Below are 27013 nucleotides of genomic sequence, written 5' to 3'. Positions count from 1 at the left end.
TATTGTATATCATATTTGTATCACTATGTTACTTGCAAATTATTTGTCAATCACGTGACCCATTCCCCAATTATGTAACTGTATATTTTTAGCCTTCTGGCTGCCATGTTCTTTCAATAAACCATTAATTCACACATACAGAGATGTCAGAGCTACCTGTCTGTCAGCTCACACATGCAGAGATGTAGGGACAGAGGGGCTACCTGCCTGTCAGCTCACACATACAGAGAAGGAGAGACGAACGAGCTACTTATTTGTCAGCTTACACATACAGAGATGTATGGAAGGAGGCGCTACCTGTCTGTCAGCTCACACTACAGAGAGGGAGGGATGGAAGAGCTACCTGTCAGTTGACACATACAGTGACGAAGGGATGAAGGAGCTACCTGTCTGTCAGCCCACATATATGGAGATGTAGAGATGGAAGAAATGCTTACCTGTCTGCTCATATATGAGGGAATGGGGGAGTAAGGAAGGAAATGCCTGTCTGCCCATACATCTGTTTATGGTTTCATGGATGAAGATTATTGGTGTATTGTCAGCTGGTGTATAGAGTGACAGTGATCATTATGTGGTGCAATTTTAGTGTTGGTTTTTAAGTTGGTGTTAAACTAGTGTTATTTAACTAATCAAAACAAATTATAATTTGTTAAGTTTGTGCCTAAAAGTCATTTTAAGTTTGTGTTCAGATATTGTTTCATTACTATAATTAGAGTGCTAATTATCTGGAAGTATTTTAACTGAGCTAGTTTGCCCACTCAATGATGGTTGTTAATGTATCTGGTGTGACTGAGGCCACAACAAGGAATTTCATTTCGACCATTCTATTGTATAGTGGTAAAAGGAAAATAGCACAAAATACATATGAAAAGATAAAGTCTTTGATTGTTTAAAAAAACAATGAACTTACTGAAGTAGTTGTATAGCAGATGGTAACTGCATTCTGTGGACTGCTCCCAGCAGTCTGTTAGCCTCTTCAACCTCTGCTCGTCTTCGAGCTTGAAGCAGTAAGCCTTCCAATCTCCATTCTTCAGTCTGCTGTAATCTACAATATATATATATATATATATATATATATATATATATATATATATATATATATATATATATATATATATATATATATATGTAATGTATGTATGTATGTAATGTATGTATGTAATGTATATGTATGTATGTATGTATGTATGTATGTATGTATGTATGTATGTAGTGTAGTATATATATATATATATATATATATATATATATATATATATATATATATATATATATATATATATATATATATATATATATATATATATATATATATATATATATATATATATATATATATATATATATATATATATATATATATATATACATATATATATATATATATATATATATATATATATATATATATATATATATATATATATATATATATATATATATATATATATATATATATATATATATATACATAGTGGTCCCTCGGTTTACGAACACAATTCGTTCCAGAAGGTCGTTCGTTAACCGAAAATTTTGTTCACCAAAAGCATTGTTATAATGGGATATTGGATAATTTGTTCCAGCTCACACAAAAGTATATGCTAAGTAAAGCCAGAATATAATTTACATTGCTGGAATTCTTATAAGATAGTGATTAATTTGAATATAAACAAGCTAAAATTTGCATTAGACTTACAAATTTTAGATCTAATTTAAGAATTTTATTAGGGAGAGCAAAATTTTTATCTTTTGTGCAAAATATATGAAGTTTATATTAAAAAATATTCCCTGTCTTGCAAGGATTTCAGCAATGCAAATTATATTATCCTAACTTTAGTCTGAGGTATAATTTATTTTTAAACCTGTAAACTTAGTCTTTTTACCCAAAAGTTTCTCAAGAAGGTGGGGGTGGTGGGTAGGGAGGGAGGGGTGACAGTGACATGTTTGACAGTTGGCACCTGTGGTGTGAAATATTTAATTGTTAGTTAATTTTTTCTTTTAGATTGAGTTTTTGTTTTTTACTTATAAAATTTAATAGAAGTGTTGGGGTGAATTTAATTTGCATTGCTGGAATTCTTATAAGATAGTGATTAGTTTGAATGTAAACATAGAAGAGATCACTGAATTGGCTGAGTACCTCCTCAGCTTATCAGCTGATGTTCAAAACAAAATATGATTTTCGTAAGGATTTCGTTAATCAAAAATTTTTTCATTAACCCATTAGCGCCCATGGTCCTTTTTTTAGGACCAGAAGGATAATTCATCATATTTCTGCAACACCTGTATTTTTCTGAGATATCTTTAGTTAGTCATCAAGACTGGAGTGTCTTTCAAATATTACACCTACTGTCTGATGTATATTGGCAACACTGATGTCTCAGTTTTCAGTACAGTGTGAAACTCTTGAGGGAAAGGATACACTCAGTTTCATCTATTATTCAATCAAAAATTTTTTGGTAAGTAGTACTTATATCCAACCCATATTTGTATATAGTATGAATGAATGTTCTAACTGTCCTATAAAGTCAAGAAAATCTTTGAAAGTAATTTTGCTCAAATATAGCATGCTCTAAAAGTTTGGTCCCAAAATAAGGACCATGGTCACTAGGACTCCATTTTTCCATTTTCTATGGATGTTGCATAAAAGAGAAAACGGTTTGCAAGGCAAACTTTTTTATGCTGAAAACATTTTCTATGTATAGACAGTAGATGGACAAATAGTAAGATACTATGGAAGAAGCTCTCTAAAACAATTTATAAGAGGTAAGCCAATAAGATTTGGTTTCAAGCAGTGGGTGCCATGTTGTGCCACTAGTGCCTATTGTTTTGGAATGGATTTATATCAAGGAAAGCAAAAAAATCCTACTTCCAATACCAAGAACGCTGACAGTCTAGGTTCAAGAGTGGTTTTATCAATGACCAATCACCTAGAGAACCCCAATGATCATGAAATTTATGTTGATAACTTTTTCTCAAGTTATAACCTATTTGTACAAATGAAATCCTTAGGAATCAGAATCACGGGTACAGTACGTTCAAACAGAACATCCAGATGTCCCCTGAAGGATGACAAATCCCTGAAAAAGGAAAATCGTGGATCCTATGACTACAAATTTGAAGAAAAGGAAGAACTCTTTTTTTTGAAATGGCATGACAACAGCGTTTTCACAATTGCAAGCAATCATCAGTCTGCCACCTCTGTTGGAAATGCTAAAAGATGGTCAACCAGCCATGGAAAGGAAATATTTGTTCCTCAGCCATTTCTCATATCCCAGTATAACAAATATATGGGAGGAGTGGACCACTTAGACTGGCTTATCCAAAGGTATCGCATCTCTGTTAGATCTAAGAAGTGGTACTTTAGTCTATTCACAAATTTCCTTGATACTGTAATGGTTAATTCCTGGATTGTATATTGTTTTGCAAATGGAAATACTTTGACATTACTAGATTTCAAGAGGTCAGTTACAAAAGCTTATTTGCAGTTATCCTCAGATTCTGATCCCAAAAATTCTGGACGGCCAAAGGTATTTTCTTCAAAAGTAATACCAGAAATTAGATTTTCTACTACTGGACATATTCTTGATAGAACAGAGGGAGGGAAACAAAGAAAATGTGCCTTTTGCAAAAAAAAGTTTCAAAACAATGTGTAAAATGTGATGTTGGTCTTCATATGGGTGAATGTTTCAACAAATGGCATTCGAAGTAATCTGTATTTAGATTGTTCAGAAAAAAAAATTACTTTTTATTCTTTTTTTCAAGTAATATGCATTTCATTTGGATTAATAAATAAATAAAAGAGTGCTTTTTTATTTTTATTTTCCTTTTTGAAATCAAGTATTCTACTTTAAAAAACCTGTTTTTTGAACAAAAGTACCCCCCCATATGCCCATGGTCCTAAGAAAAAGGACCAAACTAAAAATGTATTTTTTTCTTAGAATATTGTAATAAATTTTTTTTATATATTTAGTATCAAATAAAGTTGTATAAAAAAAGATTTTTGGTAATAAATTAAAGAAAAAAAATTTGGGCATTAATGGGTTAACTTGAAGAAGATTCTTATGGAAGGTAATTTGTTAACCGAATTTCGTTATACCACAGGACCTCTCTCTGTGTGTGTGTGTGTGTGTGTGTGTGTGTGTGTGTGTGTGTGCGTGCGTGCGTGCGTGTGCGTGCGTGTCGCCCCAGAGGGTCCCGCGTTAAGTGAAATCAGCGTTAAGTGAACAACAGAACATATGGGATTAATTCCAATAGAAACCGGCCTGACCCCCAAACTCCACTTTTTGAAGGCACATACCTATGTTGTAGTAAAAATAACATCTTAATTTTATGATGGTACATGCACACAATTAATACTTAAGAGAAATACAGTCGCCAAGTTAATGTCCATTCAAATAATGGACTCAACTCCCTCCCTCTCTCACACTACACTCGCTGGCTCTTCCCTCTCTGAGAAATTTTTGGGGGAAAACCACTAAATTTTAATAAATAATACCTCAAACTAAAGTTAGGATAATACAATTGACATTGCTGGATTCCTTGTAAGACCAGGAATATTTTGAATATAAATGTCATATATTTTGCACAAAAGATAACATATTTACTTAGAGAAAACATTTTATCTAAAATTTGTATGTCTAATGCAAAATATATGATGTTTATATTCAAAATGATCACCAAATTATAAGAATTCCAGCAATGTAAATTATATTCTGGCCGGGTAATTTGTATGAATTTTATGAGCTAAAACAAATATCTTCAGTTAATAAAAAAAAAATATTCTTCACGACACTATCTGTCAATCAAAGTACCCCACCTTGCCTCCCCCCCTCTTCCAACCGCACGGTCAGTCCCAACCCTCCCCCCCCACCCCCCACCACTCCTCCCTTCAAGAGAAAGAGTGGGTGAAAAAAATAAATTTTAACATTTTGTATTAAATAATACCTCAGATTAAAGTTAGGATAATATAATTGACATTGCTGGATTCCTTGAAAGACCAGGAATATTTTGAATATAAATGTCATATATTTTGCACAAAAGATAACATATTTACTTAGAGAAAACATTTTATCTAAAATTTGTATGTCTAATGCAAAATATATGATGTTTATATTCAAAATGATCACCAAATTATAAGAATTCCAGCAATGTAAATTATATTCTGACCGGGTAATTTGTATGAATTTTATGAGCTAAAACAAATATCTTCAGTTAATAAAAAAAAAAATATTCTTCACAGGGTAACAGATGGTCGGTCGGTCCCTCCCTCCCCCCCACCCCCCACCAACCGTCCCAAGGAGATGTGTGGGAAAACCAGAATACTGTATTTAACTTTTTAGTAATAAATAATACCTCAAACTAAAGTTAGGATAATATAATTGACATTGCTGGATTCCTTGTAAGACCAGGAATATTTTGAATATAAATGTCATATATTTTGCACAAATGATAACATATTTACTCAGAGTAAACCAAATACTTAAAGTAGATCTAAAATTTGTATGTCTAATGCAAAATATATGATGTTTATATTCAAAATGATCATCAAATTGTAAGAATTCCAGCAATGTAAATTATATTCTGGCCCGGTAATTTGTATGAATTTTATGAGCTAAAACAAATTTCTTCAATAAATAAACAAAATATAGCCTACTTACCGAAATACTATCTGTCAATCAAAATACCCCACCTCCCCCCTCTTCCCACCTGCTCCCTGGGTCCCTCACTCCCTCCCTCCCTACCCCTCACCCCCACCTTCCCTCCCTACCAGAGAAATGATTGGGTTATAACAGTATATTTACATTTTTAGTAATAAATAATACCTCAGACTAAAGTTAGGATAATATAATTGACATTGCTGGATTCCTTGCAAGACCAGGAATATTTTGAATATACACGTCATATATTTTGCACAAAAGATAACATATTTGCTCTGAGTAAACAAAATACTTGCATTAGATCTAAAATTTGTATGTCTAATGCAAAATCTATGATGCTTATATTGAAAATGATCATCAAATTGTAAGAATTCCAGCAATGTAAATTATATTCTGGCTGGATAATTTGTATGAATTTTATGAGCTAAATAAAAAAATTATACTTCACCCGCGTATATGAGTAGATGCACCGCGTAAAGTGGGAATTCCGGTTCTGGCAGGGTACGGCGTAAATGTAGAAACGCGTAAAGTGAAACCGCGTAAAGCGAGGGTTCACTGTACAGTACCCGGAAAATTTTGGGGATGTGGGATTTTTTCTGAGTTTGAGAAGTGGTCTTGTTATCTGGAAATCTCTTATCCCCAGAAGAGCTTTGCACCAATTCTTCTGGCTAATGGGAATATCACTGCATACTACATGATACAAATACAGCACAGTAAAAGTGGATTGCTACTCACAATTTATTGAGTATATTCAACTCTTGTACATTTTGTGCGTACTCAGCAGTTCCTGCACCCCGCACAAGCTGCAGATCTAGGTTCTCAACATCCAAAAGGCAGTACTCTGAGGTATCACCAGCACTAGCGACTTCCCTCACTCCCTGCACAATAAAAATAATTCAAATTAAATAATTTATCAATATCTATTAGTAAAGCAGAATGATACATGCATCCATCAGTACAGTGACATCGTGATAATTTGGGTTAGGTACCAGAAGACATGTTAAGGAGAAGTACCAATGCACACAACACACACCCCTTGAAAGCAAGTGGTTTACAACACGTCCCCTTATGTGAGGTAGGTAGTGAAGGAGGACAGGAAGGTTAATTAATGTCGGACAATGAGGGGCCATCTTAAATTCAAGGGCTCCCCAATAAAATGCCTTATTTTACTAGAACTACCAGGCTTAACCTGTTCATGGCTATGCCCCCCAAGGTACCAAAGAAGTTGACATTTTCAATTTCTTTAAGTAGTTGATTTGGGTGGGAAAATAATAAGAAAAAAGTTTGCTTTAAATGGTGACATCAATTTTGTTGGAAATTACCGGAAGCAGCTTATCACAGCTGGTCAGCAGCCTTATCGTTGCTAGTTCGACCACCACCAACACACCTTACGACAACTGTTTCATATTTTGTAGATGTTGTTACAAATTACATTTACAGTGATCCCTCGGTTAACTAATGCCTTGGTTAATGAAATTTCGGTTAACGAATTACCTTCCTTAAAAATCGTCAACTCGTTTAATGAAAAAAATTCGGTAAACGAATTTCTTACAAATTCCTCTCAACATGTTTTCGCCTGCTCAACAGCTGGAATATTAGTCCGCCAATACAGTAATTGGTTTTAGGGCTTAAATCGTTACCATTTGAGTAAATATGAAGAAGGTTGTACTATTCAATAATTTTCCAAGTTTTATATTAAATTTTTTAGTCATTTTAACAATTATTTAACATAATTGAAGTACAAGGAACTAGTTTTTAGCACGTCAAACAGCCACCTGACTCACCCAGAATGGCGTCAGTTTGTGTCTCTTGCTTGAGACTCTCTTGAACATAAACTATTTTTATGTTTTTACAGTACAATTATTGGTCATTCTGAAATTTATTTTACATATTGATAATATATAGCGCAGTGCAGTGTTAATTTAAAGAAAATAATCTTTAATTACTGCTAGTGAACTTAAAATTTTAGTGGTGAAATTACTGTATTGAATCCAGCATGGCTCCAAAGAAATCGAGAAAGGCGATTTCAATTCAAGTGAAACAGGAAATCATTAAGAAACATGAAGAAGGCATTAGAACAAATGTGCTTAGTAAAGAATATGGCATGTCGGCATCAACTGTGTCGACAATTCTTGCACAAAAAGACAAGTTCAAAGAAGTGAAAGTGAGAGACAAATCTACCAGAGTGTTTATAGGTAGATCATTCATAGCAGAAACAGAGAGGTTACTTCTTATTTGGATTAGGGAAAAACAAATGAAAGGTGATTCAGTTTCTACTGAATTTATTTGTGAAAGAGCCAGGGAAATATACGAACATTTAAAGGAAGATCAACCTGGTTCTTCTGGCACAGAGTTTGAAGAATTTAGGGCCAGCAAGGGCTGGTTCGAAAAATTTAAGAAAAGAAGTGACATTTTCAGTGTTGTTAGGCATGGTGAGGCTGCCAGTGCAGTTAAAGAAGGAGCAGCAAAGTTTGTAGTGGAATTTAAGAAACTGGTGGAGGAAGAAAATTATCTTCCACAGCAAGTGTTCAATGTGGATGAAACTGGGCTGTTCTGGAAGAAAATGCCCAAAAGGACATTCATCACCAGAGATGAAGCCTCTTCACAATTGCTACAAATATGGAAATTTCCGGACCATGGAAATTCACCCTTTTCCTGGATAGACATTGACTTGTGCTTATGCTTGGAAACACTAGCACCACTTTCACTGCTTCGTGATCTCTTTGAAGACATATTGAAGGGTTAAATGTTGTACAGTAGGTTCTCAAATTTCACAAGTTTTTAATTCGACGTTTTTTATTTGGACACACAAAAAAACACTACACAATTTAAAATTTTGACGGCAGAAACTTGAATTTTGACGAGTTTGAGCGGCCCGCCAACGTTCAAACGTGCACAATCGTGTAAACAGTGTCATTTCTCTTATGTACAAAAAATTCATTATTGTTTATTACTGAATGTCTTTTTGATTGAATCAATGTTATGTGTGCAAAATGAACAATACAATTCATTAATAATAAGTAGCATAATAAAACACACGAGGAAACGAGACGGCATTGTTTTCGTTAATGTTTACAAAACCAGTTCTACATATAGAACTGAAGAAAATAAGATCCTGGTTGTAGCTGTAGTAAAATTAATGCAAAAAAAATTAATATGGTTGTTTTAAGTTGAGTATAGTCTGGATTTATGCGGTTTTTGTTTACGCGTTTGGTCATTTACGCGGTGCCTTGCCAGAATGAAATGCTTTAATTACGAGGTAAATTTGGTCATTTACGCGGGAAGCGGCGCAGGCAGGGTGCGCACAAGGTCGCCCAGTCATCAAAACATTACCCAGTTCTTTACCCACCACCCACCACAGCCGGCCCAAGTCAGTGATAGTGATAGTGAGGATATGGACTTTGAGAGGTTTGACAAAAAGGCCCTGCAAGCCTCTGTGGTGGATAGTGATACAATTGATACAAGTGATACAGGTGAGGGCCAATAATCTGCCCTCTGCCTCGGAACCAACCCCCCATCCCCGTGTGCCCAGCCATCTTTTCTACTAGCTAAGTGTTAAAAAACCTAATATCAATATCAATAATATTTCTCTTAAATATTAATTGTGTGTGCAATTGTGCATACCATCATAAAATTAATATTTTATTTTTACTGCAACTTACGTATTGTGTTGGAAAAAGTGGAGTTTGGGAGTCGATCCAGTCTCTTATTTCAATTCATCCCATATGATCTGTTATTTCGTTTACGCGTATCTCGTTTTACGCGGACTTCCACGGGTTCAATTGACTGCATAAATGCAGACTATACTGTAATGTTATTTACTGTTAATAAATGGAACAATATAAGTAGCTAACCATTAATGGTAAAGAAAAAAGTGAGATCGCGTATGTAAGTGCACACATGTGAAAACATATCGTCATTACTCTACATAAGAATGTGAAAGCAACACTTATTTACTGTTCATGTATATTTTAATTAATGTTCCTGAATTTAAAACAAAAATTCTACCCACCAGTGATGGTAAAGTTCAAAACATAAGGACAGCCAATGTGTTGTTTTTAGTTTTTATTTAACTTTATCTGTGTTATTTTTGTTGGTTTATTAGGATGTTGTTTCATTACAGGTAGTAATTCGCCAAAAAAGTAGGGTAAATAAGGCCAAATTTAGCCAAACATCAAAAGTACCGCGTAGCGGCTATTGGGCAAACTAAAATTTTGTTTTTATTTTATTATAAATTTTGTTTACAATGAATAATTATTATTATTATTATTTATTTTTTATTATTATTATTTAATTTTTATTATTATTATTTAATTTTTATTATTATTATTACATTTTTGCCCCCAGGCCCCGATGTGGGTCAGTGACCTGTGCCTGGGTGGGCTAATCCCCGTAAAAAAAAATAAAAAATTTATATACAGTCGGCGGATTGCTGCTGGAGGAATATACATTCAAATTGCACGCGAAACCACACACTGCACACTGCCTGCCACACCACACACACACACACACACACATCGCCCGCCACGCCACCCTGCGTTCCCGCGCTCCCTCAGTCAGTCAGTCTCACTGTAACCACGCTTGTGTTGACATCAGCACTGTAGTTGCTACCCACATTTACCATGGCCCCCAAGAGAGCATCAAAAACACCAGCTGGAGCCACCCCTAAGTGCCAGAAGAAAGTGATGACTCTGCAGGAGAAGGTGGAGCTGCTGAATAAGTTATGGGAGGGAATGTCGTTCGCTGCTGTGGGGCGACTGTACAACGTGAACGAAAGCACCGTACGTACCATCAAGAAAAAGAAGAAAGATATCTGTGCTGCAGTAAGTGTCAGTACTCCACGCAGTGCTAAGCATACCAGCCAAGTGAGGGACAAGGCAATGGTGAAGATGGAGAATGCCTTGTTTCTGTGGATAGAGGACCAGCACTGGAAAGGCGTAGCAGTGGATTCCATCGTTATCCGGGAGAAAGCTAAGTCCCTACACAAACGCTTCACGCCTGCAGCTGAGGAACCCGTACCCAGTACCAGTGCTGCTACCCCCACACCTGAGACACCTCCGACACCTTTCCAAGCCAGCAAGGGGTGGTTTGACAATTTCAAGCGCCGATTCGGCCTGAAGAATGTGAAGATGACTGGGGACGCTGCGTCAGCAGACACCGAGGCTGAGAAAGCTTTCCCAGCAGAGTTGAAAGCAATAATCGAGAAGGGATACAAGCCAGAGCAAGTTTGGAATATGGACGAAACAGGTTAGACAATAAATTACATTTAACCTAAAAAATGCTTAAGTACCTGTTGTACTATACATATTGTGTTGTAAGAGAAAACGGGATAAATGCGTCCGATTTTTATACAGTAACCATACAGTGTGCTGTAATATTTTTATACCGATTTTGATACCGTATATGGACAATACAGTACAGGGTGTACTATTTTCTTGTCCAAGAGGTTTGTTCTAAAAAAAGATGCCACAGCACACTTACATTGCCCAAGAAGAACGCCGTGCACCAGGATTCAAGGCAGTACATTATTAATTGTTTTTATAGCTCTTTTTGCATTTTAATATTAAATAAAGTGTTTGTAAACATGTACATAGTGTTTCTCTTTACTTAAATAAGAACATGGGGAGCCAGGGGTGTTTTTTTTTTGGGGGCAAAATACGCAGATTCTTAACATTCGCAGGTATCTCTGTTACCTAACCCCCGCGTATGCTAAGGGCCGAATGTACTGTATCATGTAGATCCACAATGGAAAAGTGGATAAGATAAATCTTAATCAAATCACACAGGAAAAAGGGAAACAATGGAGAACCTTACCTTTCGTCTTTATTCAAGACATTTTCAGAGGCAACTGAATTACAAAGATTGAGAGAGAGCTTAGGTACACAGGGTGACCTTACAAAACATGATGTCAGGTTCAAAAACATGACATCCACTAATCCACACACCAACCACAAGAAGAGCTTAAAAGAACGGGCAACATAACTAGTCTTGTGCAGTCAGTAAAAAATATGAGACCCACTAATCATCTATCCTACATCTACCTTAAATGCATTCAAAGCATTTTCAACCTTGGGGCACTAACAAATAAATTTGTGTAACATATTTTCAGTTTTGTACTGACCATCACTCAGGTTTGGAGAATTCATTTTTCTAATCAAACTTGCTCCAACTAGAAGTCTTTTTGTGACACATGATGATTTACACATTCCTTAAACTGTTTTCCCAATCTATGGGATGATTATTGTTCCTTATATGAATGAAAAGTGCACTGCTTTCAGATACCGTTCTAATATTGTACTTGTGCTGTTTAATTGAGTTGCAATGCTTTCCCAGTCTGTCCTACATAATTTCCATTACAATTACTACATGGAATGCAGTAAACACTTCCATTTACATTCAAGGTTGAGCTATTCTTAATTAATATATTAGTAATAAATGAGTCATACTTAAAAACAACATTAATGTTTAATAATTTAAGGGACTGAACTAATGAGACAAATTTATTGCGATAAGGGAGAGTAAAAATATTCTTTAATGAAGGAACTTTCCTAGTTTGAATAGAATAAAAGGATTTCTTAGCCCTTTTAAAACAACACTCAACAAACAATGAAGGGTGCCCAAGTTTTTGTGCAATGGACTGAATGTGTTGCAGTTCTTCTTCAATAAATTCAAGGTCACAAATATGCAAACATCTCAAAAACAAGGCAGAAAAACCTGACATTTTGGTAGACTCATGGTGACTCGATAAAAAACTCATGAAGCAATCTACTTGTGTAGGCTTTCTGTACACCTTAAATTTCTGGTTATGTACATTTCTCGTGATAAGCATATCAAGAAATGGAAGGGATCCATTTACCTCTCTTTCAATTTTGAAGGTAATACTAGGGACAAGATAATTAAGCTTGTCTAAAAATTCCATTGAGTCACTGTTTCTAGGCCATAGATGAAGAACATCATCTACATATCTATATCATGGAGAAATAAAGTCACCTATGTTGGGTTGTAATCTAGCCTCAATAAACTTCATATAAATATAGGCTAATGGAGCAGAAAGACAATTACCCATGCTCATGCCAAATATTTGTTTGTAAAACTTTGCATTTGCTCTAAAAACATGGTCAGTCATGCATAACTCTATCAATTTGAGAAATATATCATGTTCAATAGTTAAATCTAACAGAGGCAACGTATCTTTAAGGAATGAAAGTAGGTCATTCATTGGTACTCTAGTGAAAAGTGAATTTATATCAAAACTTATTAAGTCACATCTTTCATTGTGTATCTTGAGTTTATCAATTAAATCATTGCTGCTGTGTATATGTGAATTAGATATTTGGCCTGTAAGAGGGGATAGCATCCTTACCAACCACTTGAATAATTTGTACGTAACAGAATCCACAGAACTCACAATAGGGTGTAATGGATTATTAAGTTTAAGTGTTTTGATCAATCCATACATATAAGGTAAAGTGAGATTGATATGAGAGAACTGTTTGATGAGATCTGGTTTCTTTTTCAATAACTCCTTCATTTTGGAGTTAGATAACTTATTCAAATATTCCAGGGGATCTTTTCTAAGCTCACAATAAGAGCTTTCATCACTTAGTACAGTAATGAATTCATCTTATCATTATCGTCGCTTTTATCCAAAATTACAAAAGCATTGGAAGTGTTTACTGCATTCCATGTAGCAACTGTAATGGAAAGTATGTAGGACAGACTGGGAAAGCATTGCAACTCCGAATTAAACAGCACAAGTACAATATCAACAGCATCTGAAAGCAGTGCAATATTCGTTCATGTTAGGAACAATAATCATCCCATGGATTAGAAAAACAGCTTAGAAGTGTACAAATCATCATGTGTCAAAGAAAGACTTCTGGTTGAAGCTTGTTTGATTAAGGAATTGAATTCTATAAACCTTAGTGATGGTTAGTACAAAACTGATAATACAGTATGTTACCTTATATCTCGGCTTATAAGACGAAATTTGAACATTAAAAAAATCTGCCCAAAGTTAGGGGGTCGTCTTAATCAACAGATATAAAATTCTTACCTCTTAAATATTGTGGTTTACTGTGTCAAGAGTGGTGATGGAAACATCGTAAGCCACTCACAAAGTCCTACCAGTAATTATTTTATACTGAAACTTACGTTTGGCAAGCTGGATTCAAATTAAGATTACCGGTATATTAAAATAATAAAAATGTATTATAAACCTGTCTAACATACCCTGTAATAAACACAGCTGCTATCATCACACACCCCTCCCCACGCCCCCCCCCATTTGCCAGTGAGGAGACAAGAAAGGGAAAGTGACCGCGAGATTGGGCTATTTTTAGCCGTTGAGGTGGTCAGTAATGCGTATCGGTATATTTACTGATAATAATACTTATCTCCTACAAATAATTAATTTAAAATTTATTTTTTTACAAAGAATATTCAGTAAATGACTGCGTTAATTCTTGAAACTACCGACAGTTAAATACAGACGCTTAAGTGACGTCACTAGTGTTTACACTACACCAGCCGGTAACATTTGATGCCATTACTTGAAGTGAATTGGCCTTATTTTAAGTAACAAAAATTTAAAAAAAAGATCAAAAGTGAGAAATAATATACAGTATGTATGTTGTGTTGTCAAAGTAAGAGGAACAATTGAAACTGCAATTGTGTGTAAATGAGGCAGAAAGTCAGGTCAGCAACCTGGGACTTGGTCACAATTTTCGTGATGCCATATGGCAGCAGGGTCTACCATTAGACAACACATTATGCTTCCAATATCTTCCCAGGCGGTAGTATCTACCTGTTTGGTAGCTGCCTACTACCCAGGGCTGTGGAGTCGAAGACAAAACCTTCGACTCCGACTCCGACTCCGACTCCTCAAATTTTTATGCTTCCGACTCCGACTCCGACTCCGACTCCTTGGCCTATTTGTAACAACTATTTCTACCATCCTAATTGTAATTTGTATGTTGTAACCTGCATAGGTAAAAAGTAAAACACCGTGGCTATACTGCTACAGCTTTATTAATGATCTGGACGATATTTAAGAACTACAAAAAGATGATAGGCTTGACTTTCAAAGTTTCAATCAAAAGAAAAATAAATTTATTAAGAATTCAAGATATTAACTAGAAAACACCATTTACATGTATATCTAAAAGTTCGATCTCAGCATATGAATTTTGTTTAAGCTCATAATCTGATGTGGATCTAAATGATGATCCTACAATTCCTTTTAAAGTAAAGTTATATATTTATGTACATTAAAGAAATGAATACCTTATTAAGGAAAATGGATAAACCTTACATGATTAAGTTATTAAATTAAATTTGCCTTAATCTCACCAAAAACAGGTTGTAGCTAATTGTTTTGTAGCTGAGAGCCTCTGTGCAGTTTTCAACGAAACAAAATTTGATATAATTCAAAATTTCAAATGGTAAAGAAGAGACTATCGTCCAAAATTATAGTGCTATACTGTGCCTGCTACAATAAATTCATAATAATGCTTATAAAATGGAAATAAATTCTTTTAATAATTTAAGAAAATTAGTGGGATCAGTGGAATCACTGCAATGAATATGCCTGAGTTCATATAATTGTTCTTAGGAACAGAATAGCTTCAGTCAGATCTTCCTTCATGGAAGCCCTTAAATCTGATCTGATTATTTTCATTGCAGAAAACAGTCTTTCTACACTGACCTGAGTGGGTGGCATTGCTGTCACAGCTCTAGCTACATCTTTTACAATCTCTGGGTAAGCAGGTATGGCTTCTTCCACTGTCACTTTTGAAGACCGGTCAAATTTCTCCACTTCCATCAGTGCACCAAAGAAATCTTGCTGAAATCTCGTATTTTTAATGTCTACCGCTGCTGCGTTTTCACTCCGATGTCGCTTTACCTTTGCGAGTCGGAGTCGGAGTCTGGACAATTTTACCGACTCCGACTCCACAAGCCGAAATTTCCTCCGACTCCTCGACTCCGACTCCGACTCCACAGCCTTGTACTACCTACACAATTTTTAGTAATATTACTTTGATACAAGATAAATCAGACAATGAAAATAAACATCAAATTTAATTACCAAGACGCTTCCCATTGGCAGCTGTAAGAGGGGGAGATGGGCTATTTTTATCCTGTCTTTGTGTCTGAAGTGGCCAGGAATACCATATATTTACTGATCATAATACTTATCTCCTATAAATAATTAATTTAAAATTATTTTTTTACATAGAATATTCAGTAAATGACTCTTTTAATTCTTGAAACTACCGACAGTGGTAAATTTAGGATGGCAATGATGAAGAAGAAGTCAGGTCATCTGATTCGGAGTTTGATTCTTAATGATTACCATATACTGTATGTGTAAGGTGACCACGTCAGGTCATGTTATCTATCCCCAAACGTGATACCCCTTCTCTCATTTGCCTTGTCCAGTTGTTGAGTTATCACTCCATAAGCAATAGCACTCTCTCCGTGTGAACACTACGGTATATTAATACAGTTGGCCCTCACATTAAGCGGTCCCGCAATCCGCGTTTCACCGTTACCGCGGTGCCTTGCCAGAACCTAACATTTTCACATTTCGCGGTCGCGAACGCCATTCCGCGGAGAGTGTCCGGCGCGACGCTATTTTTAGATTTGCCCCACGCGCCACCCGCCTGCCCGCCTGCCTGCCTCTCCCTCCTCCTCCCTCCGCTTGGGCAAACGGCGCGGTAAGGTTACGCAGTGTGTCTTTGTTGCGTTATCACTGACGTCATATGACGTACAAGACCTTTGATTGGCCATGCATCCCTACCCTCCTCTGCTGCTAGCTGTAATTGGCTTAAAGTATTATGACGTGTCCACCCGGGGCAGGGAGGGAGGGAGGAGAGACGACGCTTGACCTAGCCGCGACAGTCTCATCCCTCAAGGCCACTCCGTATTAACGCGCATCCATTGTTCCGTAAAATGGCTTCCGCCAGACCACCACCCCCAGAGAAAAACCTTTCCTTACCTGGACCCAGCGGCACTAAGCCAAAGAGGACACGACGTTCCTTAAGCTACGAGGTGAAGTACCAAATTATTCAAGATTTGGAGAAAGGAACACGGCAAGTTGATCTCGCGCGCCAGCATGGCGTCAACGAATCTACGATCCGGACTATAAAGAAGGATTCAGCCAAGATAAAGGAGCACATGAAGATCACAAAGTCTACAGGTGCTTCTATGATCAAGTATTTTCACAACCGGGTGCTTCTCAAGACAGAAAAATTACTTGTGAGGTACTTGGTGCGTCAGGCGCGACGCAACATGGCGGTCGACACGCGCTCTGTGAAGGACTACGCACGTGAACTGTACATGGCAGTGGCACGAAAGATGGGAACTTCAGAGCCCAAACCCTTTACTGCTTCCTCTGGGTGGTTACATAGGTTTAAGATCCGGAACAAGATCACCAATATAAACATTGGTGGTGAAGAAGCGAGTGCTGATCGTGCTGCGGCTCGGGAATTTCCTCCATTTTTACGTGAGATTATGGAGGAAGGACAGTACACCGACGACCAGGTGTTTAACATGGACGAATCTGGTCTTTTCTGGAGAAAACTACCTTCCAAGTCCTACATTGTGAAGAATGCCAGCAGGATTCGGGGCCGGAAAATGCAGAAGGAACGCATCACCGTCCTGTTTGCCACCAATGCCTCCGGTACCTGTAAGCTCAAGTTATCGGTGATCCACACAGCCCGCAAGCCGCACGCCTACAAAACCATGGACATGACCAAGCTAAATGTCCACTGGCTGACAGCACGTAAGGCATGGATGTTCTCTACACTGTCCCTCTCCTGGTTTGATGACTGTTTTGTTCCCGATGTAAAGAAATTCTGTGAGCAACAGAATGTCCCATTTATTATTTTGTTGCTGCTGGACAACGCACCAGGACACTCGCCCCTACTGTTAGATCGTCACCCCAACGTAAAAGTGGTCTTCCTTCCTCCCAACACTACGTCTATATTACAGCCCATGGACCAGGAGTTGATTTGCAATGTGAAAGCTGCATTCTCAACAAAAAAATTCCAGCTCCTGAACGACTACACCAACACCAGGGAAGAGTTGCGTGACCTGAGTGACACCACCACCGATAGCAAGAGCGACGAAGATGAGGAACAACGGTTAGAACAGCAAAAAATACTCTTCAAACAATTCTGGAGAATATTTAACATCAAGAAAGCTGTGGACATCTTGGTGGAGTCATGGGATCAGCTGTCTATTGCTACAATTCGTCACGCATGGAGACATGTGTTGCATGGAATACCAGGTGAGAGGAGAAGTCAATCTGTGACTGGTGAGGTTCAGAATGTTGCAGTAGCAGTGGACCTTGCCAGAGAAGCTGCGCAGACTGTTACAGTTCCAGGCTTCTCCGAGACCACCAACGACGACATCCTGGAGGTGATCAGAGATCCTGAAGTGACTGCCGACGAGATGATGGAAAAAGAACACGTCAGTGAAGAGGAGGAAGAAGGTGTGTCAGTCTCCGAAGAACACAGTTTAAGTCATAGTGATATTAAGTGTGCCACGGAGTTTGCAGAGAAAATTAAGTCCGTCGTTTCCCGCGACAATGACGATGACCGCTATGAAGTCTTCCATAACCGGCTGGTGCAGGCTATGGAGCCGTACATCACGGTGTATCACGACAACATCAACGCCAGCCGTCAGCAAAGCATAACAGATTTCTTCACCCGCAACCCACCACAGCCAGCCCAAGCCAGTGATAGTGACAGTGAAGTTGACTTTGAGGGATTTGTCAGGGAAGCCCTGACAACTGTAAGTGACAGTGATGATGATTCACCTAGTAATGGTGATTCACCTGAGGGCCAGTAATCTGCCCTCTGCCTCGGAACCAGCCTCCATCCCCGTATGCCGACCCATCTCTTCTACTACCGTAAGTGTTCCACAAAATTTTTAGTTTTTTAACCTATTCTTTATTTTTCCTATGTTAACCTTTATCTTTCCTAACCTAACCTCTTCTATATTACTTGTTTTTTCATACCATCATAAAGTTAAGATAAAATTTTTACTACAACATAGTTGTGTGTCGTCAAAAAGTGGAGTTTGGGGATCGGCCTGGACTCCATTTCAATTAATCCCATATGTTATGTTATTCACTTTCCGCGTTCCTCACTTTCCGCGGGACCCTCTGGGTTACATTAACCGCGTAATGTGAGGACCAACTGTACTGTATCCAGCTACCATAAAACCTCACCATGGCTCCAATTGCTAAATGCAGGAGATATGAAGCTTGTTTTAAGCTGAAAGTGATAGCATATGCCCAGTCACACAACAATTGTGCTGCTTCAAGAGAATACGGTGTAACTGAGAAGATGGTGCGGGATTGGAGATCAAAGGAACACTTGCTATGAAGTATGCCCAGGAATAAATGTGCAATGAGAAGAGGCACTGCACACTGGCCGATTCTAGAGAAGCACGCAGTAGGCATGGTCCATGAGCAGCGTCAAACTTGGATATATTGTATCAAGAAACATGATACGTATTTGGGCACTTAAGTGGGCTAAACAAAATCAAGAGCAGAGCAAAGACTTCAAAGCCACGGCTTCATGGTGTAGTCGTTTTATGGAAAGAAGCAATCTGGTACTGAAGCAGAAGACAAAAATAGCGCAAAAATTACCAGCAGATCTTAACTGTAAAATTGTTAATTTCCATCGCTACATTATACAACAACGTAAGAAACAGTGTTATCCATTAAGCAACATCGGGAACATGGATGAAACACCTATGAACTTCGACATGGTCGGTAATCATACTGTTGATACAAAGGGTGCAAAAACAGTGTTAGTGAAAACTACAGGACACGAAAAGACACGGTTTACAGTAGTACTTTCATGCATGGCAGACGAAACCAAATTGAACCCAATGCTAATTCTCAAGAGGAAAACAATGCCCAAAATCAAGTTCCCGGCTGGAGTTTTTGTTCACGTCAACGAGAAAGGGTGGATGGACGAACAAGGAATAAAGTTATGGATTGATCATATATGGTGTAGGCGACCTGGTGGCTTTCGAAAACAGCGTAGCCTCTTAGTATGGGATATGTTCGCGAGTCATTTAACAGAGGGAACAAAAACCAGCATGGCGAGGAACAACAGTGACATTGCAGTTATTCCTGGTGGATTAACTTCAGTGGTACAACCACTTGATGTTTGTCTAAACAAACCATTCAAGGACCGCGTTCGTGAACAATGGAACAAGTGGATGATCAGCGGCAAAAAGTCTAACACGAAAGGTGGGAATATGCGTGCTCCCGAACTGGATGTACTGTGTGATTTTGTTATCAAGGCATGGAATGATATTAATGTGGAAACAGTTATCAAGTCTTTTAAAAAGTGCGGAATATCTAATTCAATGGATGGTATGGAGGATGATATGTTGTGGGAGGACGAGGATGAAACAGAAGCCGAAGCCACGTCATCTGATTTGGAGTTTGATCCTTATGATGAAGCAGCCATAAATGTATCTCAGGATGTACTTGAAGAACTTATGATATCAGATGTTGATGATGTGGATTTTGAAGGTTTTTAATACATGATGACGTCAGTAATAATCATGTGCTAAGAACATTTTTAACTTGTCGGGTAATTTGCTTTTAAAATATTGTGAATTGGTAAATTAAATGTGTGCATGTGTATATATGTATACATACAGTATATATAAATATGTTTGTGTAATAAATGTATGTAGTAAGTACGAAATATTTTTTCACTCAAATCCTAATGAAACACTACTGGAGAACATTCCTTTGTCGCAAAACAAGTTTATAAATTAAAGAAAATAATTACAGTGTGTTTAATATATTACAGTATATTATAAATAAATAAATAAACAAATAATTCGGTAAATCTATTTCAAGTAAATGGAAACTAAGCAAACAAATGTTATTTACCAAGACCCTTCCCTCTGGCTCAGGGTGAGACGGAGGGTACCTAGATAAGAAGGCTATTTATAGACCGTCTTTGTGTCTGAAGTAGCCAGTACCCTAATGCACCATAAATAATTCATTTAACATTTATTTTGTGTACATAAAATATTCAGTACATGACTGCAATTATAAAATAGTGTGAATGAGTATATTAAATAAATACAGTATTACCCCGCTTAACGCGGTTTCGCTTAGCGCGTTTTACTGTATACGCAGTGCCTCGCCAGAGCCGAACTTTCACTTAACGCGGGTTTTTTCCACATATACGCGGTGAGTGTCCGGCTCGAGACTCTATTTTTAGATTCGCCCCACCCGCCTCCTCCCTCCGTTTGGGCACGCCGCGCGGTAAGGTTGCGCAGTGTATGTCTTTGTTGCGTTATCACTGACGTCATATGACGTATCGGACTGTGATTGGCCATGCATCCCTACCCCCCTCTGCTGCTAGCTGTAATTGGCTTAAAGTATTATGACGTGTCCACCCGGGGGAGGGAGGGAGGGAGGGAGGAAAGACGACGCTTGACCTAGCCGCGGCAGTTTCATCCCTCCAGGCCGCTCCGTGTATACGTGAACCCATTGTTCTGTGAAATGGCTTCCGCCGGACCACCACCGCCACCAGAGAGAGACCTTTCCTTACCTGGACCCAGCCACCCTAAGCCCAAGAAGACACGCCGTGGTCTAAGCTACGAAGTGAAGTACCAGATCATTCAAGATTTGGAGAAAGGAACACGGCAAGTTGATCTCGCGCGCCAGCATGGCGTCAACGAATCTACGATTCGCACTATCAAGAAGGATGCAGCCAAGATCAAAGAGCACATGAAAATCACAAAGTCTGCAGGTGCTTCAACAATCAGGTATTGCCAGAACAGGGTGCTGGCAAAAGTGGAAAATTTGCTGGTGAGTTATTTGATTCGTCAGTCGCGACGCAACATGGCGGTGGACACGCGCTCAGTGCAGGAGTACGCACGTGAGCTATACGCAGCAGTGTCAAGTAAGCTGGGAATTGCAGAGCCCAAACCCTTCAATGCTGCCTCTGGTTGGCTGCATAGGTTTAAGAAGAGGAACAAGATCACCAACATCAACATTGGTGGTGAGGAAGCGAGTGCTGACCGTGTGGCGGCTAGAAATTTTCCTCCATTCTTATGTGAGATTATGGAGGAAGGACAGTACACCGACGACCAGGTGTTTAACATGGACGAATCTGGTCTTTTCTGGAAAAAGCTACCGTCCAAGACCTTTGTTGTAAAGAATGCCAGCAAGATTCGGGGCCGGAAGATGCAGAAGGAATGCATCACCGTCCTGTTTACCACCAATGCCTCCGGTACCTGTAAACCAAAGTTATCGGTGATTCACACAGCCCGCAAGCAGCACGCCTACAAGAATATGGACAGAAACAAGCTTAATGTCCACTGGCTAACCGCACTACAAGCAAATATTTGGCATGAGCATGGGTAATTGTCTTTCTGCTCCTCTAGCCTGTATTTATATGGAGTTTTTTGAGTCTAGATTACTACCCAATATAGTGGACTTTATTCCTCCATGGTATAGATATGTAGATGATGTTCTTTGTCTTTGGCCTAGAAACAGTGACCCATTGGAATTTTTAGACAAGCTTAATGATATTGTCCCAAGTATCACATTCAAAATTGAAAGAGAAATAAATGGATCCCTTCCATTCCTTGATATGCTTATCATGAGAAATGGCCAAAACTATAAATTTAAAGTATATAGAAAGCCCACACAGATAGACAGTTTCATTCACTATTTATCGAATCACCTTGAGTCTACCAAAATGTCAGTTTTTTCTGCTATATTCTTAAGATGTCTGCGAATTTGTGACTCTGAATTTATTGACGATGAATTGAAACACATTCGTTCCATTGCACAGAAACTCGGATACCCTTCTGTGTTTGTTGATCTTTGTTTTAAAAGGGCTAAAAAATCCTTTCATTCCTCTCAAACCAGACAAGTTCCTACACTTAAGAATATTTTGACTCTGCCCTATCGTAATGAACTTGTCCCGTTAGTTCGGTCCCTCAAGCTTCTAAATATTAATGTTGTTTTCAAGTATGACTCTACCATTACCAATATGTTAATAAGGAATAGCCCAAGTTTGAATGTAAATGGAAGTGTTTATTGTATTCCATGTAGCAAATGTAATTGTAATTATGTAGGACAAACAGGAAAAACACTGCAGCTCAGAATCAAACAACATAAGTATAATATCAGAACAGCATCTGAAAGCAGTGCCTTGTTCGTTCATGTTAGGAATAATAATCACCCCATTGCTTGGGAAAAAAGCTTAGAAGTATTTAAATCATCTTGTGTCACAGAAAGACTTCTGGTTGAAGCTAGTTTGATTAAGGAATTAAAATCAATAAACCTTAGTGATGGTCAGTTCAAAACTGATAATATGTTACATAAATTTATTTGTCAGTGGCCCAAGGTTAAAAATGCTTTGAAAACCTTTGATCTAGATGTATGATAGTTATTTTGTGGGTCCCTTATTTTTGTCCTGACCTGACTAGTCACGTCACCCCCTTCTCTTAAGCTCCTCTACGTGTGTGTTGGTGTGGGGATTAGTGGATGACATCATTATGACCTGACCTCATGTTTTTAAGGTCACCCTGTATATTTAAGCCTCTCTCTGTCCATGTAGTCCAGTTGCCTCTGAAGATGTCTTGAATAAAGACGAAAGCTAAGGTGCTCCGTTGTTTCCATTTTCCCGTGTGATTTTATCAAGATTTATCTTATCCACGTTTTCATTGTGGATTTACATGATAGATATATATATACAGTTGTACCCCACTTAACGCGGTCAATTGAACCCAGAGGGTCCCGCGTTAAGTGAAAACCGCGTTAAGTGAATAACAGAACATATGGGATTAATTCCAATAGAACCCAGCCCGACCCCCAAACTCCACTTTTTGACGACAAATAACTATGTTGTAGTAAAAATAACATCTTAATTTTATGATGGTACATGCACACAATTAATACTTAAGAGAAATAGAGAAATACAGTCGCCAAGTTAATGTCCATTCAAATAATGGACTCAACTCCCTCCCCCTCTTCTCACACTACACTCACTGGCTCTTCCCTCTGAGAAATTTTTGGGGGAAAACCAGGTATAGTAATAAATAATTCCTCAAACTAAAGTTAGGATAATATAATTGACATTGCTGGATTCCTTGTAAGACCAGGAATATTTTGAATATAAATGTCATATATTTTGGACAAAAGATAACATAATTACCTAGAGAACAATTTTTATCTAAAAATTGTATGTTTAATGCAAAATATATGTTGTTTATATTCAAAATGATCAGCAAATTGTAAGAATTCCAGCAATGTAAATTATATTCTGGCCGGATAATTTGTATGAATTTTATGAGCTAAAACAAATATCTTCAGTTAATAAAAAAAAAATATATTCTTCGACACTATCTGTCAATCAAAGTACCCCACCTTGCCTTCCCCCCTCTTCCAACCGCGTGGTCAGTCCCAACCCTCCCCCCCACCCCCCACCAATCCTCCATTCAAGAGTTTTTAACATTTAGTATTAAATAATACCTCAGATTAAAGTTAGGATAATATAATTGACATTGCTGGATTCCTTGTAAGACCAGGAATATTTTGAATATAAATGTCATATATTTTGGACAAAAGATAACATAATTACCTAGAGAACAATTTTTATCTAAAAATTGTATGTTTAATGCAAAATATATGTTGTTTATATTCAAAATGATCACCAAATTATAAGAATTCCAGCAATGTAAATTATATTCTGACCGGGTAATTTGTATGAATTTTATGAGCTAAAACAGGCAGTCAGGCAGGGTGGCGTGGTGGGGTGGTGCGAATCTAAAAATAGCTTTGTACGACACTACCATGTATATGATGAAAAAATGCTATGAAAAGTTCAGTTTCAAGTAATCAAGGTGATATGCAAATAAGTGAAAGCGCTAAGCGGTAATATTGTATATATATATATATATATATATATATATATATATATATATATATATATATATATATATATATATATATATATATATATATATATATATATATATATATATATATATATATATATATATATATATATATATATATATATATATATATATATATATATATATATATATATATATATATATATATATACAAGGTGAGAAGGCTACTACCTTACCCTCTGACCTGACTACTGACCGTTGCGGTGCTTTTTAAAGATTAGTAGGGTCATTACCTAATACATGACCATTGTGGACCTGATCTCATCCTCCTCTGTATATATACACCTTGTTTTGTACTTCTCCTTAGTCTGTACTCACCCCTGAAGATGTGAATTACACGAAAGCGCTTGGGAACCTCGTGTTTTCTTCTTTCCTTGTGGTTATCAGCATATACCTGGATCACACGCACCCACAGTGATTTACTTGCATATATATATATATATATATATATATATATATATATATATATATATATATATATATATATATATATATATATATATATATATATATATATATATATATATATATATATATATATATATATATATATATATATATATATATATATATATATATATATATGTTTGTGTAAAATGTATGTAGTAAGTACGTAATCTTTTTCACTCAAATCCAAATGAAACACCACAATTAGAATACGGTGGTAGCTGTTGTATAAACAGTCGGAACACAGTCCCACCACCGAGACGAGGGAACACTCCCACCACCGATCGTCTCGTTCGAAGCAAGCATATAAATTAAAGAAAATACTTGCAGTGTGTTTAATATGTTACAGTATATTATAATTAAATAAATAAACAAATATATCGGTAAATCCATTTCAAGTAAATGGAAAAATTTTACTCGACACAGACATTAGTTCCAGTTACCGGTAAATAGCAGACACTTAAGTGACGTCACTAGTGTTTACACTACACCAGCGGGTAACATTTGATGACATTACTTGAAGTGAATTGGCCTTATTTTAAAAAACTAAGGATGGTTGGTAAAGGACTACTGAGTCAGTGGGTAAGTGTCACATTTGGGGTACTGGTCTTATACAGCGAATAGAGCTCAAAAGCTACTTTTTAAATGGAAATTTGGGGGGGCCGTCTTATGTACCCCGACGCCTTATAGGCCGAGATATACGGTATATATATATATATATTTTAACTAAGGAAGATCTAGCACTCTCCAAAGCAGTGATTGGCCGGTTGAAAGTCATATATATTAATTACAATAAACATTGTAACATTTTATTTGGCTAACACCAACATTAAGGGTTAATATGAGAATTGCCTTCACTTACCTCCCTGAACTGTCTTCTAATGTAAGTCTTAAGAGTATCTGTGAATTTGGACTCCTCCTGGCACCACTCCTCAAGCTCCAACTGGGAGAAGAACTTAGCCTCCTGTTCTGGCTGAAGACAAATAATAAGTTCATCAATATTAATTTATCAAATTTAATTAATATGATGTAACATGGATTAATAGTGGCTGTAAAACTATGTACGACCACAATAAAGTTGAGGATGTTTTAAGAATATATATGACAATATAAATCATATGGACAAGGAATATATAACAGAGCCTAACCTAAACTAACATAGCCCAGCCTAAACTAAACTAACATAACTAACCTGAACTATTCCAACAACCTAAATTAACCTGGACAAACCTAACCAACTGGGATAACCTAAACTAACCCAACAACCTAAACTAACATAACCAAACTAAACTAACCAAACAACCAAAACTAAAAAAAATAAAACATAATCTAACTAATCTAAGCTAACAACCTAAACTAATATAACCTAAGCTAACTTAACTTAACCTAACCTAACCAAACTCAACAATCTTAACCAACATAACCTAACTAAACTAACAACCCAAACTAACATAACCTAACAATCTAAACTTACATAACTTAACAACCTAAACTAACATAACCTAACAATCTAAACTTACATAACTTAACAACCTAAACTAACATAACCTAACATAAACGAACATAACCTAACAACCTAAACTAACATAACCTAACATAAACTAACATAACCTAACAACCTAAACAAACATAACCTAACAACTTAAACTAACATAACCTAACAACCTAAACTAACAACTCAACAAATTTAAAACCAACATAAACCTAAACAACCTAAAACTAACATAACCTAACAACCTAAACTAACATAACCTAACAACCTAAAACAAACAACTCAACAACTTAAACTAAATACAACTCAACAACCTAAAAACTAACATAACCTTCAACAACTTAAACCAACATAACCCAACAACCTAAAACTAACATGAATCCCAACAACTTAAACCAACATGTCCCAACAAACCTAAACCAATATAATCCCAACA

General features: G+C 36.9%; 1 protein-coding gene across 1 annotated transcript in view; it reads right to left on the bottom strand.

Annotated features, from left to right (window-relative positions):
- LOC121855678 (AUGMIN subunit 3-like) overlaps window positions 1–26078 on the bottom strand; it is a 122007-nt gene extending 95929 nt beyond the window's left edge. Inside the window, exons 1-3 of the mRNA XM_042350752.1 lie at window positions 25948–26078; window positions 6393–6535; window positions 911–1045 (exon numbers count right to left, since the gene is read on the bottom strand). Of these exons, the coding sequence (XP_042206686.1) occupies window positions 911–942 (32 nt within the window). The 5' untranslated portion in view covers window positions 943–1045; window positions 6393–6535; window positions 25948–26078. The remainder of the gene's footprint in view (window positions 1–910; window positions 1046–6392; window positions 6536–25947) is intronic.
- Window positions 26079–27013: the final 935 nt, after the last annotated feature.

Source organism: Homarus americanus, unplaced genomic scaffold, assembly GCF_018991925.1.
Source record: "Homarus americanus isolate GMGI-L3 unplaced genomic scaffold, GMGI_Hamer_2.0 scaffold14181, whole genome shotgun sequence".
Taxonomy (NCBI): domain Eukaryota; kingdom Metazoa; phylum Arthropoda; class Malacostraca; order Decapoda; family Nephropidae; genus Homarus; species Homarus americanus.
The sequence above is the reverse complement of the archived record's forward strand: the minus strand, read 5'-3'. Positions and strand labels throughout refer to the sequence as shown.